The 14,060-nt window shown below is 37.8% G+C and overlaps 1 protein-coding gene across 1 annotated transcript in view; it reads right to left on the bottom strand.

The window, feature by feature from the left end:
* Nucleotides 1–8,804, bottom strand: part of LOC306669705 (alcohol dehydrogenase E chain) — a 59,268-nt gene extending 50,464 nt beyond the window's left edge. The window contains exon 1 of the mRNA XM_079153838.1: nucleotides 8,786–8,804. Coding sequence (XP_079009964.1) covers nucleotides 8,786–8,788 — 3 coding nt within the window. The 5' untranslated portion in view covers nucleotides 8,789–8,804. The remainder of the gene's footprint in view (nucleotides 1–8,785) is intronic.
* Between the last annotated feature and the right edge of the window lie 5,256 nt (nucleotides 8,805–14,060).

The raw sequence follows: 14,060 nt of genomic DNA, 5'->3' as shown, positions 1-14,060 counted from the left end.
ATTTTTCAAGCCCTGAAAGAAAATGGATGCCAACCAAGAATCTTATACCCAGCAAAACTTACCTTCAAATTTGATGATGAAATAAAATCCTTCCATGATAAACAAAAGCTAAAAGAATTTACAAAAAGAAAGCCAGCATTACAGAACATTCTCAGCAAAATATTCCATGAGGAAGAGATGAAAAACAAAGAAACAAATCAGCAATGGGAGGAACCATCCTAAAGGAATTGTCAAATAAAGGAAGAACCAAGTCGTCTCAAAATAAATAAATAAATAAATAAATAAATAAATAAATAAATAAAATGAACCAAATGACCAGGAATACTAATCATATCTCAATAATAACCCTGAATATTAATGGCCTGAACTCATCAATCAAAAGACATAGACTGGCAGATTGGATCAAAAAGAAAGATCCAACAATATGTTGCCTGCAAGAGACTCACCTCGTAGAAAGAGATACACATAGACTAAAGGTGAAAGGATGGGGGAAAACATATCATGCACATGGACTCAGCAAAAAAGCTGGGGTATCCATCCTCATTTCAGATAAGGTGGACTTCAAGTCAAAACTAGTCAAAAGGGATAAAGAAGGACATTACATACTGCTTAAGGGAACCATAAATCAGCAAGACATAACAATCATAAACATCTATGCCCCAAACAGTGGCTCATCCATGTATGTCAAACAAATCCTTCTCAATTTCAGAAACCAAATAGACCATAACACAATAATACTAGGTGATTTTAACACGCCTCTCTCACCACTGGACAGATCTTCCAAACAAAAATTGAACAAAGAAACCATAGATCTCAATAACACAATCAATAATTTAGACTTAACGGACATTTATAGAATATACCATCCAACCAAGAGCGAATACACTTTCTTCTCAGCAGCACATGGATCCTTCTCTAAAATAGACCATATATTATGCCACAAAGCTAATGTTAGCAAATACAAGAAGATAGAGACACTACCTTGTATTCTATCAGATCATAATGGTTTGAAGTTAGAAATAAATGAAAGAGTAAAAAACAGAAGCTACTCCAACACCTGGAGATTAAACAATATGCTATTACATGATGAATGGATAACAGAAGATATTAGGAAGGAAATTAAAAAATTCCTAGAGGTAAATGAGAACAAAGAAACATCATATCAAAATCTTTGGGATACTATGAAGGCAGTACTTAGAGGAAAATTTATTTCATGGAGCGCATTCAATAAAAGAAGTAAAAATCAACAAATAAATAACCTAACACTTCAGCTCAAAGCCCTAGAAAAAGAAGAACAGACCAACACCAAAAGTAGTAGAAGACAGGAAATAGTTAATCTCAGAGCTGAAATCAACGAAATTGAAACAAAAGAAACTATACAAAAAATTGACAAAATAAATAGTTGGTTCTTTGAAAAAATAAACAAAATTGATAAACCCTTAGCCACTCTAACAAAGAGAAGACGAGAGAAAACCCAAATCACCAAAATTCGGAATGAACAAGGAAATATCACAACAGACACGATTGAAATACAAAACATAATTAGAAGCTATTTTGAAAATCTATATTCTAACCAAATAGAAAATTTCGAAGACATCAACAGGTTTCTAGAGACATATGAATTGCCTAAATTGAACGAGGAGGACATACAAAATTTAAATAGATCAATTTCAAGTAATGAAGTAGAAGAGGTCATCAAAAGCCTACCAACAAAGAGAAGTCCAGGACCAGATGGGTTCTCAGCTGAGTTCTACAAAATCTTTAAAGAAGAGCTCATTCCAATACTTCTCAAAGTATTCCATGAAATAGAAGAGGAGGGTACCCTCCCAAACTCATTCTATGAAACCAATATTACCCTGATACCCAAGCCAGACAGAGATAAATTGAGGAAAGAAAATTTCAGACCGATATCATTAATGAACATTGACGCAAAAATTCTCAATAAAATTTTAGCAAATCGCATACAAAAATATATTAAAAAGATAGTGCACCACGATCAAGTGGGTTTCATCCCAGGGATGCAAGGTTGGTTCAACATCCGGAAATCAATAAATGTCATTCACCATATCAATAGACTTAAAGTCAAGAACCACATGATTATTTCAATAGATGCAGAAAAAGCATTTGATAAAATACAACACCCCTTCATGCTCAAAACACTAGAAAAAATAGGGATAGTGGGAACATTCCTTAACATTGTAAAGGCCATCTATGCTAAGCCCATGGCTAATATCATTCTAAACGGTGAAAAAACTGAAAGCATTCCCCCTAAAAACTGGAACAAGACAGGGATGCCCTCTTTCACCACTCCTATTCAATATCGTTCTTGAGACTCTAGCCAGAGCAATTAGACAGACCAAGGAAATTAAAGGAATACGAATAGGAAAAGAAGAACTCAAACTATCCCTATTTGCGGATGATATGATTATATACTTAGAGGAACCAGGAAATTCCACCAGAAAACTGTTAGAACTCATAAGTGAATTCAGTAAAGTGGCAGGTTACAAGATCAATGCTCATAAATCCAATGCATTTTTATACATAAGTGATGAATATTCAGAAAGAGAAATTATGAAAACGACCCCATTCACCATAGCATCGAAAAAAATAAAATACTTGGGAATCAATCTCACAAAAGAGGTAAAAGACCTCTACAATGAGAACTACAGAACACTAAAGAAAGAAATCGAAGAAAACCTTAGAAGATGGAAAGATCTCCCATGTTCTTGGATAGGCAGAATTAATATTGTCAAAATGGCCATACTACCAAAAGTGCTATACAGATTCAATGCAATCCCAATTAAAATCCCAATGACGTACCTTACAGAAATAGAGCAAGCAATCATGAAATTCATCTGGAAGAATAAGAAACCCAGAATAGCTAAAGCAATCCTTCGCAGGAAAAATGAAGCAGGGGGTATCGCAATACCCGAACTTCAACTTTATTACAAAGCAATAGTAACAAAGACGGCATGGTACTGGTACCAAAATAGACAGGTAGATCAATGGTACAGAATAGAGGACACGGACACAAACCCAAATAAATACAACTTTCTAATACTAGACAAAGGCGCCAAAAATATGCAATGGAGAAAAGATAGCCTCTTCAACAAATGGTGCTGGGAGAATTGGAAATCCATATGCAACAGAATGAAACTAAACCCATATCTCTCACCCTGCACAAAACTCAACTCAAAATGGATTAAGGACCTTGGAATCAGACCAGAGACTCTGCAGATTATAGAAGAAAAAGTAGGTCCCGATCTTCAACATGTCGGCCTAGGACCAGACTTCCTCAATAGGACTCCCATAGCACAAGAAATAAAAGCAAGAATCAATAACTGGGATAGATTCAAACTAAAAAGCTTTCTCTCAGCAAAGGAAACTATCAGTAATGTGAAGAAAGAGCCTGCAGAGTGGGAGAATATCTTTGCCAATCATACTTCAGATAGAGCACTAATCTCCAGAATCTATAAAGAACTCAAAAAACTACACCAAGAATACAAATAATCCAATCGACAAATGGGCTAAGGAAATGAACAGACACTTCACAGAAGAAGATGTACAAGCAATCAATAAACATATGAAAAAATGTTCAACATCTCTAGTAATAAGAGAAATGCAAATCAAAACCACCCTAAGATTCCATCTCACCCCAATTAGAATGGCGATTATCAAAAATACAAGTAACAGGTGTTGGCGAGGATGTGGGGAGAAAGGTACACTCATACATTGCTGGTGGGGCTGCAAATTAGTGCAACCACTCTGGAAAGCAGTGTGGAGATTCCTTAGAAAACTTGGAATGGACCCTCCATTTGACCCAGCTATCCCACTCCTTGGCCTATACCCAAAGGATCTAAAATCAGCATACTACAGAGATACAGCCACATCAATGTTCATAGCTGCTCAATTCACAATAGCCAGACTATGGAACCAACCTAGATGCCCTTCAATTGACGAGTGGATAAAGAAACTGTGGTATATATACACAATGGAATATTACTCAGCCATAAAGAATGACAAAATTATGGCATTTGCAGGCAAATGGATGAAATTGGAGAATATCATGCTAAGTGAGATATAAGCCAATCTCAAAAAGACAAGGGACGAATGATATCGCTAATAAGTGGAGGATGACACATAATGGGGGGGAGGGAAGGGTTAGTGTTAGGGTTAGAGTTAGGGTTAGGGAGGGGGGCAAGTATGGAGGAAGAAAGCACTGTATAGAGGGTAAAGAGGGGTGGGAGGGGTGGGGGGAAGGGGAAAAAATAACAGAATGAATCAAACAACATTATTGTATGTGGATTTATGATTACACAAATGGTATGCCTTTGCGCCATGTACAAACAGAGAGGCAACATGTATCCCATTTGTTTACAATAAAATAAAAAAAAAAAAAGAAAGTATACAATCAACAGAGTAAAAAGGTAACCTATGAAATAGGAGAAAATATTTGCAAATCATATTCTGATAAAGAATTAAGTACCCAGAATATTAAGCCATTTCCATAATTAACATCAAAAAAATCAAATAAGTGAACTAAGAATACAAATGAATATTAATTCCAAGGAAATATCAAAATGGGCAACAAGTATGTGAAAAGATGCTCAGAATCATTAATCATCAGTGAACTGCTAAGCAAAACCACAGTGAGATATCTCACACCCAGTAGGAAGAAAACTGAAAAAAACACAACAGAAACTAACAAGTGTTGGAGGGGATATGGAGAAACTGGGACTCCTTTGTATTGTTAATGGAATTATGAAATGGCATAACCATTTTAGGAAACTTCATGGCCTTTTCTCCAAGATTTAAAAATAGAATTGCCATACAATCCAGCAATACCATTGCTGAATGTATATCCAAAAGATCTGAAAGCAAGGCCTCAAAGAGAAATTTGCATATTCATGTTCATAGTCACACAATTCACAATAGCAAAAAGGTGGAAGCAACCCAAATGCTCATTGACAGGTAAATGGTTAAAGAAATATGAAGGAATGGAATAATATGCAGTCTTAAAATAAAAAAGAAATTTTTTCATATGATACAACCTGGATGAACTTGAAGGCACTATGCTAAGTGAAATAAGCCAGTCCAAAAAGACAACTACTATATGATTTCACTTATATGGGATATCTAAAATAGCCAAATTTATACAAACAGAAAATTAGAATGGTGGTTATCAGGGGATTAGAGGAAGGGAAAATAAGGAATTATTATTTAATGGGTATGGAGTTTGGTTTTGCAATATGAAAATTTTCTGGAGCTCTGTTTAAATAATTTCAGTATAGATACCACTACTGAACAGTACTCTTAAAGATGGTTAAGATGGCACATGTTATGATGTGTGTTTCTTACCACAATAAGAAAAAAATAAATCCAAGTTGGATTTTTAGACATGTGGATGAACAATATACTGGATGGGTTGGGATAGAAATAACAGTAGGTTAGATGCTACAGAAGAAAAGATTAATGAGTTTGTAAGAAAAAATAGAAACTTCCCAAAATTAAATATAGGAAAAAAGGAAGAGAGCACTATTGAGAGGATGGACAGCATAAAGAGAACTAATATGTTTAACCATAGTCCTAGAAAAAAAAGAAGGGGTGTAAAACATATGTGAAGACATAATAGTTGACAGAAGTTGTTGAAGAAACTGGGGATGAAGTGTGGAGAAAGAAAGTTGACCATCATCTTCAGCCATCTAAGAAAAGGCTGACATGGAAAAAAGATCAGACCTGTTTCCAAGGGTCTGCAAGGCAGGACCAGGACAAAACTAGAAGATAGAAAGAGGCACTTGAGTCTGATGTGATAAACAAGTTCCCCACACTAGTTGTCCAGCAGTAGACAGAGCTAATTGTTTACAGACTTGGAGACATTCTAGCAAAGCTTACACAATCCCTTGGCAGATCACGGTGGGAAGAAGTCCACCACCAGATGGGAGGGCTAGCCCCAAAGGATGAATTCTAAAGCTCTTCCTAGTCAGGGGTTAGAATCTTCTGGATTGTTGGGGGAATACTCATAGTTCCCTGACCTTTTCACAGTAATCAGTTCCATCTGTTCTGAGGCTTAAAAATGAAAAGACACACCTGAGGCTGGAAGGTACGTCCCACTCAAAGGAATTAAAGAAACTATGCTAAGAAGAAATCATTGGTTCCTATCTCTGCTTTGATCCAACAAGACTTTTGACTTCATTCTCCCACCCTCCTCCCCTATAAAAGAAAGGTTTGAATTTTAGGTCATGTTCAGCTCTCACAGTTTTTAATTCCAGTTTTTTTTTGTTGTTGTTGTTTTGTTTTTAGCACTTGTTTGCCTTCTGCTCACTGTATATTATCAGTTCAGTTTTTCTTCACAGAAAAATCTGTGCATTTTAGTCTTGCTCCATTTGGTTTATTTTCAGATTGAGGACTTTGAACAATATTTTAGCCTTGTCATGCAAAAGATGGGCATCTCATCATTCTGCACATGAATGATGCCACAAAGGAGGCTCAGGGATATGAGATATGAATTGCAGTGTTAGTGATGTAGAGAAAAGAGGATAAGAATGATGAGAGACTCTGATTTAACATAAATAGAGTTCACAGAGTTGTCTTGTTTAAACTAAATATGAGGATGGACTCAATGAAAACAGACATTCATAGATGGACATGGCCCCACCCTGACTTGACCATTACACAATGTGTACATGTATCCTTCTATAACATAAATATGTACAGTTAAAATAACAAATAATAATGAATAACCATCATGGATTTCACATCACATCACCATCATGGATTTCCTTTTGTTCCCACCTCATGATAGTACCTGTGAAAGCTTTAATCGTGCTCACAGAATATGTATAAAAATCACTTCACTCTTTGGTGGCTCAACCTGAAGTTGAGACTGTGATACAACCAAGGTCATTTTATTTGACAGATTATGGAGTCTGCAGGACTCTGAAGACTCTGAAGCTAAAGAAGGAAGCACCCGTGGTCTTAGAGCTCCTCTCTCTCACAGCCTTCTGTGCAATTCTCCTGTATCCTCTCAGGGGAACTGTTGTCAGACTCTGCACATAGGAGAGTGTCAGAGTCCACAGACACCACTGAGAGTCTGGGTATCCTTAACTACTGCTTCTCACCATTACTCCAACAAGAAAATGGGGCATGGGGTTGTGCCCATTTTACAGACAGAAAACTGAGTATTGTCCTGAAGATGATGACTGGCCTTGCCTCTTTTGTTCTTGGGCCTTCCAAGCATGTCTACTGTCCTGTTCTACCTTTCCTTCTTATTTTGTGTGCAGAAGCATCAAAATACTCAACTCTGAGTTGTTGGGATTTCAGGCAGAGTAACTACACTCTGGATCATCACCTATGAAAGGGCCCTAGGAGGCCACAGGGAGGGCCTGAAGAGCTTTCTGGTAGGTGAAATGAGAACTGTACTGAGTTATAGTGGCGGACTCCAACTCTAGCTTTCCTAGACTAATGCCAAGGAAACTTCATGATCTCAAGTGAGGGGATACTGAGTTATTCTACAGCCTGTCATACAAGGGAAGAATAATATGAGGTCTCCTACTAGATTTCTGTGGTTCAGGAGGTTCTCAATCCCTCTCCTTCATGATCCCAGGGAGAAGAGGTGTGGGGGTGAAGGGAGATGTCCTGGAATACCTGAAAGCGTTTCCTTCTCAGTACATATTCTCAGGATCACTTTGCCTAAGATGTGTGGGATGATACTAGCAATATTATATAAGATTTATGAGCTGCTATAACAAAATGCCATAAATAAATGGCTTATAAACAACAGAAACTTATTTTTTACAGCTTGAGAGATTGGGAAGTTCACAGTCAAGCACCACAGATTGGGTGTCTGGTGGAAGCCCTCTTCCTGGTTTGCAGATATCACTTTTTTGCTTGGTCCTCACATGGTGGGAGGAGCAAGGGATTTTTTTTTCAGACCTCTTTTATAAGGATGCCAATCTCATTCATGAGGTGTCTGCTCCTATGACCTAGTCACCTCTTAAAGACCTCATCTCCTAACATCATCACCTTGGCAGTTAGGATTTCAAGACATGAAATTTAGGGGGTACACAAACATTCGTATCACAGCAAACACTCCACAGGTTGAACAAAAGTACAGACTTGATGAAACATATTCCTGAAGTTTCACATTAGGACCTGAGTCCTTCAAGGCTACTGTATTAATCAGGGTTCTCTAGAGGAACAGAACCAGCAACCCTTTTATTTATTAAAGAGGATTTGTTAGATTGTTTTACAGAATCAGACACTGGATAGTCCCACAGTGACAGTCATCAGAGTGGAGAACTGGAGTCACCCAGAGCTGCTCAGTCCAGGAAGCTGGAGCCTCAGAGGAAGAGACACCGATGATGTAATTCCAGTCAGGGATGGAGGGGGCCTGGGAACTCCCTGGAGAGTCACTGGTCAGAGCCCCCTTTGGAAGAGTGAAAGAGCTAGAGTGTGATGTCCTCAGGTGATTTCAACAACAGTCCAAACACCCATATTAGAGAGAAAGAAAAAATGGTTCCTACATTCACATTTGGCTTCTTTCTTCCTTTGCTGTCCTTCTGTTCAGGCCCCATCCTATTAGGCTGTACTCCCCACATTCAGGGTGGGACTGTGCCCTCAATTTGCTATTCCACATGTCAATAATCTCTGAAAACACCCTCATGAACACACACAAAAGTCACTTAATTCAACAAGTTGACAATTCATATTAACCATACTATATTTGAACTATACTCAAACACATGTATTAACAAGACAGTCATCTGACACTTAGAACTTGACTCACCATTCTTATCTGTGTAGCAACCGAACATCAAGTGAATGGAGGTTGGGGAAATAAGTTGGAGCACAAGGCCCTGGGTACTGAATAACTCTCTCTCATTTTTCTTCACTGGAGACTATGTTCTCCCACTTTCTCATAGAACTGCCCCAAAGACTGTACTGACAAGCCCTTACCCCTCTTCATGGAATGCAGAAGTAATAGTGAGAATGTAGTAGGTAATCTCCTTTTATCTCCTCATTTATAGAGCAGCACCAAAGTCATCGTGATCCAAAATCTCAAAGGTCAATAAAAAGGTCCTTCACCCCAGTAGAGTTGTGGGCTATGTCCTGCCCCTCTCAGAAAGCATTGCCTCCCCTGCTCCCAACATCCACAGTCTCAAGAAACTCCTCTTTTCTTAGCCAAATCCATGTTCCCAGCTAGGAGAAGAAAGTAAGTTCTTTTGCTGTACACAAGGTCATACCAAAATAAATAAATAAAGTCCAGATTGGATGTCCACCACAGCTACTCTGTAGCCAAGCAGCTGAGAACTGAGGCACCCACTGCCATATCTAATCAGCATAATTTCTCTCTTCAACTGTGACCAAGGCAGATGGGCCCCTTTGCCCCTGTTGAGACCAGTGCCAAGTGAATTGAGAACATTGTAGCCACTTTAAACACTCTTTTCACTACTTTTCAATTTTAATATGGCTTTTTTCCCCATGAAAGTTGTAAGGAAACCAAGTGTTTCCTAAATCCAACATCCACCCACTCCCTCAGGGAATGTTCTGTCCTTCTTTCAAAGGATGTCTGACCACAGACTTGACTCTCACTTTGGGAATACTTGTTAAAACAGAACAAAGTTTATCCTGGTTTTTTCTACCGTATTTTCAAATGTTGGGTCCTTAAAAACTGAGTTAATCGTACACAGGATTAACTACAGTTTAAAAAAGTTAATGGTTGATGACAAAACAGTACTTATGTTCTTGATTCTTCCTGAAACCAGATTGTGGACACAAAGTTCCAGAGATAAACCAGCTACTACTAGATGGGAAACAAACTGCACATTTATTACCAATACTGGGCGTCTAATATCTATGAACCTCTTACACCTGAATGCAGCCTTGTATGTTCTCAGAATATGAGAAGTGTTTACAAAATAGTTATCTCAAAACCAATGCTCAAAAGAGTGCAATAAAAAAGATGCAAATTTGCAGTCTTTCTTCTCAAAGAGCTAGATTATCCTCTTCCATTTTTCAGGGAAAGAAAATGTGTTAAATGAAAAGACAGAATTCAGCTGCACTGCAGAGTGAATATGATTTGAAGTACAGTGCTGAATATCCTACTTAGGGTTCCAAGCATTAAGGATCAGAGAGAATAGAAAATGAAGATTACTACAACCACCAAAGCAAATGTGTAGGAAACACTGAGCTAAGCCATTCTTTCCCTTTTTCAAGTAATTGGTTACTATGGTAGAAAAAATGAATTTTTTTTTGTCCCAGTAATTTTCCTCTTCACAATAACCAATCTCTTTCATATTTACATATATAATGCATTTATGTTGTAAAAGGAGATGGTGGTGGACACAAAAGTCAATTGCAAATTTTAAATTGACTTTAATTTCCCTTCAGAACACCAGTTTATCAAATCTTAACACATATTAGAAATGGTTCATGATCTTAGAGGATCCTGTGACTGAGAGAGAGAATCTGGGGCAAGGAGCTAACTTAGATATTAAGAAAGCAATTTTTTCCCTTTTTCCCTTTTTCTTGATAAGACTGCAGAGGGTAATAAAAAGGTCCAGCTACCTGTCTTTTGGCTGGTAACCTTAGCTATTTTGTGCTGATCAGAAGCTATTTTTCATTAATAACAATGAGAAAAATAGCCATTGCTTTATAATTTTGTTTGGTAGACAAATGAAATCAAAACCTGAATTTTGCAAGGGAACTATCATAATGATAAAGGAATTGGTGATGAATTGTTAGTACTCAAAAGGACACCAAAGTAAGGTTTCATGGATTTGCCTCTGTTTTGGATTGGTTAATCATATCACCAGCAATTCTCTATCTTGTTCGCCACTACTCCTGACAGGCAACCCCTCTTCAATGGCTACAGTGCTGGCCAGATTCTGGTAACTCTCTTTCCTGACCTGACCTTCAGACCTAGGGGCAAGACCCTGGAAACTTCATCATCCCTTGTCGGAGTGATTGATCTTGTTTATATTTCTGGGTGGGGAACATCTATTAAACTATCTTCACTTAAAGTCTGAATTGATTATACTGATTGTCCCCAGCTAAGACTGGTCCCACCCTCAAGTTTTTTGCCAGACAATTCAATGAACAATGATTATTCAGCATGATACCCGCTGTGATAAAAATTCAAATGTCTCGACTACCCAGTTACAAGTTCACTGACACAGGACCAGAGAGAATATAAAATGAAGACTACCACAACCACCAAAGGATATGCTTAGGGAACACTGAACTAAACCATTCTTTCAATCTAGATTTATTTAGAACCTATAGTTGAGGAATTGTGTGAAGGACATAGAACACTTAAATAGAAGGAATGGAATCATCCCATAGGATTAAATATAAATAAATTTAACTAATATATACAAAGAAAGACTTGGATTCATGGGGTGGGGAAAGTTTAAGCAATTTCCTCAATAACTATCTCATACTCTGAGGTTATTTGAAAGCTGTAAAATGGTTCATGTAATGATTAGACCACTTTCTTTACATTTTCCCATTTTCTGAAGTAGCTCCTAGGTCCTACATGACAGAATTCATGAACGATGGGTGTTATACAAGATGTTCAGCTGGTCCAGCATTTCAGGGTTTGTTTGGTGTCTCCATCAAGCACAGAATTTTCTACTGTGCCTTCATTTTCCTGAAATCTACTGAAAAAGAGAAACAGAATTCTAGAAAACTGTGAAAGGCACATGTAAAAAGGAGCAGTTAATTCTTTTGAACTTGCTCATTCGTTTTTTTTTTTGTTGTTGTTGTTGTTTTTTTTTTTTTTTTTTTTATCCTGGCTAGATACTGCCACCTTTAGGCCTTATAGAAGTTCTGCTGAGGAAACCAATCCTGATGAACTCAAGAGTCTTTCATTTATACATTTATTTCAGAAACACTAATGGATTTCTATTCTTGTTAGTCTCTATGCCAGCATCTGGAGGTAGATGAATAGACCCATGAAGGAACAAACACATAGATAGGAAATTAAAACATGACAGGGAACACAGCATGACAGAATTGTATACCCAGGTTAGAGAGGACAGGGAGTCATTGAGATCAGAGGAAATGGAAGAGTGAACTAAACTGTGTCCTAAAAGATGAGTGCAAATTTGCTGATATAAAGGGAAGGATGGGATTATATTCTAGGAAGAGGAATAGAAAGAGAATGCTAGAAAGAAAAAGAAATCCCAGCATGGTTGGTGCAGTAAATGCAAGAGTTGCCTAAGTGTGATGACTATGTAGTGCAGGGACCAAAAGGAGATCATCGGCTCAACACAGGGGACTTTGATGGCTGTTAATAATCCTGGGGGCAAAGTGAGTGATCGGTAAGTGAAGAAGAGGCATGGTGAGATTTGCCCTTCGGACGCTTCTCTATGGGGACTGTCAGGAAGTTCTACCTGAGGGAGTAAGAAGCAATGTACAGGGAATTTCCTAAAGTTCTCTTAGAAATTACCTTGGAAGAGGACAAGAGGATAGTTACAATTTACGTTTAAGTATTGGCAATTTTTTTAAGAATAGTGAAAATTAAGTCGCATAGACTGTTTTTTTTGCTAAGTACTGAGTAAACTTATTTTTAACAACTCAGTGAATCAAAGAATGTCATGATTCCCAAGTACCAAACTTGTCTTTAATGAAGGTTAAAGAAGTTAATTCCAAGATATTAGACCCTGAATTCTATGCCCTGATTTTAAGAGGAAAATAAATGAATGAAAAATAAGTCTCCTTCCTAAGGGAGGAAAAAAAGAGGGTTTCTGCTATAATAGAAAGGAGGAGAGCTCAAGATAGTATCTATGGCCTGGCCATTGAGCATGCTTGTGCTTGGAATTGCTGCTACCCTTTTCAATTGGTGGCCTGTTTCTCTTTCACATGAGCAAGAATCAATCAGGCCACACACAGAGCTGATCCACAATGGACAGATACCCTCCACCCTACACATCCTATCCATGCCAGAACCTATTCTAAGGTTTGAGGTGAGAGAATGTGGTGGAAAGAAGTTGGTGCTTCTTCCTCCTTTGCTCTCAGAATGGCTTTTTGTATTTTTAAATACAAAGAGAGAATTTTGATGAGCTAATTCAAAGTCATTCCACAATGGGCAGGAGAATGTATTCGATATTTGTTGCAGAAATTTGGACAAAAGATGAAGGAATGAACCAGGTCATACTTATAAGAAAAAGAAGAGAGAACCTCATATTTTCTAATTAGGAAGTAATACCAAGAGGCCTTGATGATTCATTAAATGTGGAAACTCCTGCAGAATGCTGGTGAAGTTTTCAGGTTTAGTAAGTAGGTGTTTGGTGGGACCACAATTAGAGAACCCAGGAAGCAGATCAACCTTGGAGGGAAAGATGAGCTTAGTTTTGGTCATGTCAATTTGAGTTATCCACGAGCATCTACATACCTGTTCCCAGTAACTGGGGAGTTTACCCATATAGTTGAGGTCAACCTGGCAAGCTATTCTTAGAGCAAAGTGCCAGAGATGACCATTTGGTGACATTTCCATTTTGCAAATTTTGAAAAGGAGAAAAATAATCTTGGTAAAATGGTGAAGAGACCTTGTTTTAGAGATCTCCTAAGTGGGTTGAGGAGACTCCAGAAAATGATTAAGTATTTTCATTTTTAGGGTGTCTAACTATTCCCAAAACACCATAGGAAATATACTGACACCAAAGGAACCCTTCTGTGCTCCTTTATTAAATAAAGTCCTTGGTCTAGCAACCATGTCTCATTGAGCTTCAATGTAGTGACTTACTTTAGGAAGTAACCCAGTGTCTTCATTTTACACTTACTAAAATTAGAGCAAATGAGTCAGATGAAATAGTCCCTATGATTCAACCACCTGAAGAAGATGTCAAATCAGGATTAGAATTCTGCCATACCACACATCCTATAAGCAGGTAAGGCTTAGTACTAAGTCTGAGGTCCTGGGTACAAGGCCACTCTTATTTTTTGGAGGGATTTAGTCCTTGACCAGGCTGACTCACTTGAACATTTCTTTTGATTTTAGCCAAGTGCTTTCTAGAACCTTTGGTGGCTTCCTGGGGAAAGTTATTTCTTTGATTCCC

This window comes from Sciurus vulgaris (genome assembly GCF_902686455.1).
Source record: "Sciurus vulgaris genome assembly, chromosome: 9".
In the NCBI taxonomy this organism is placed as follows: Eukaryota; Metazoa; Chordata; class Mammalia; order Rodentia; family Sciuridae; genus Sciurus; species Sciurus vulgaris.
The sequence above is the reverse complement of the archived record's forward strand: the minus strand, read 5'-3'. Positions and strand labels throughout refer to the sequence as shown.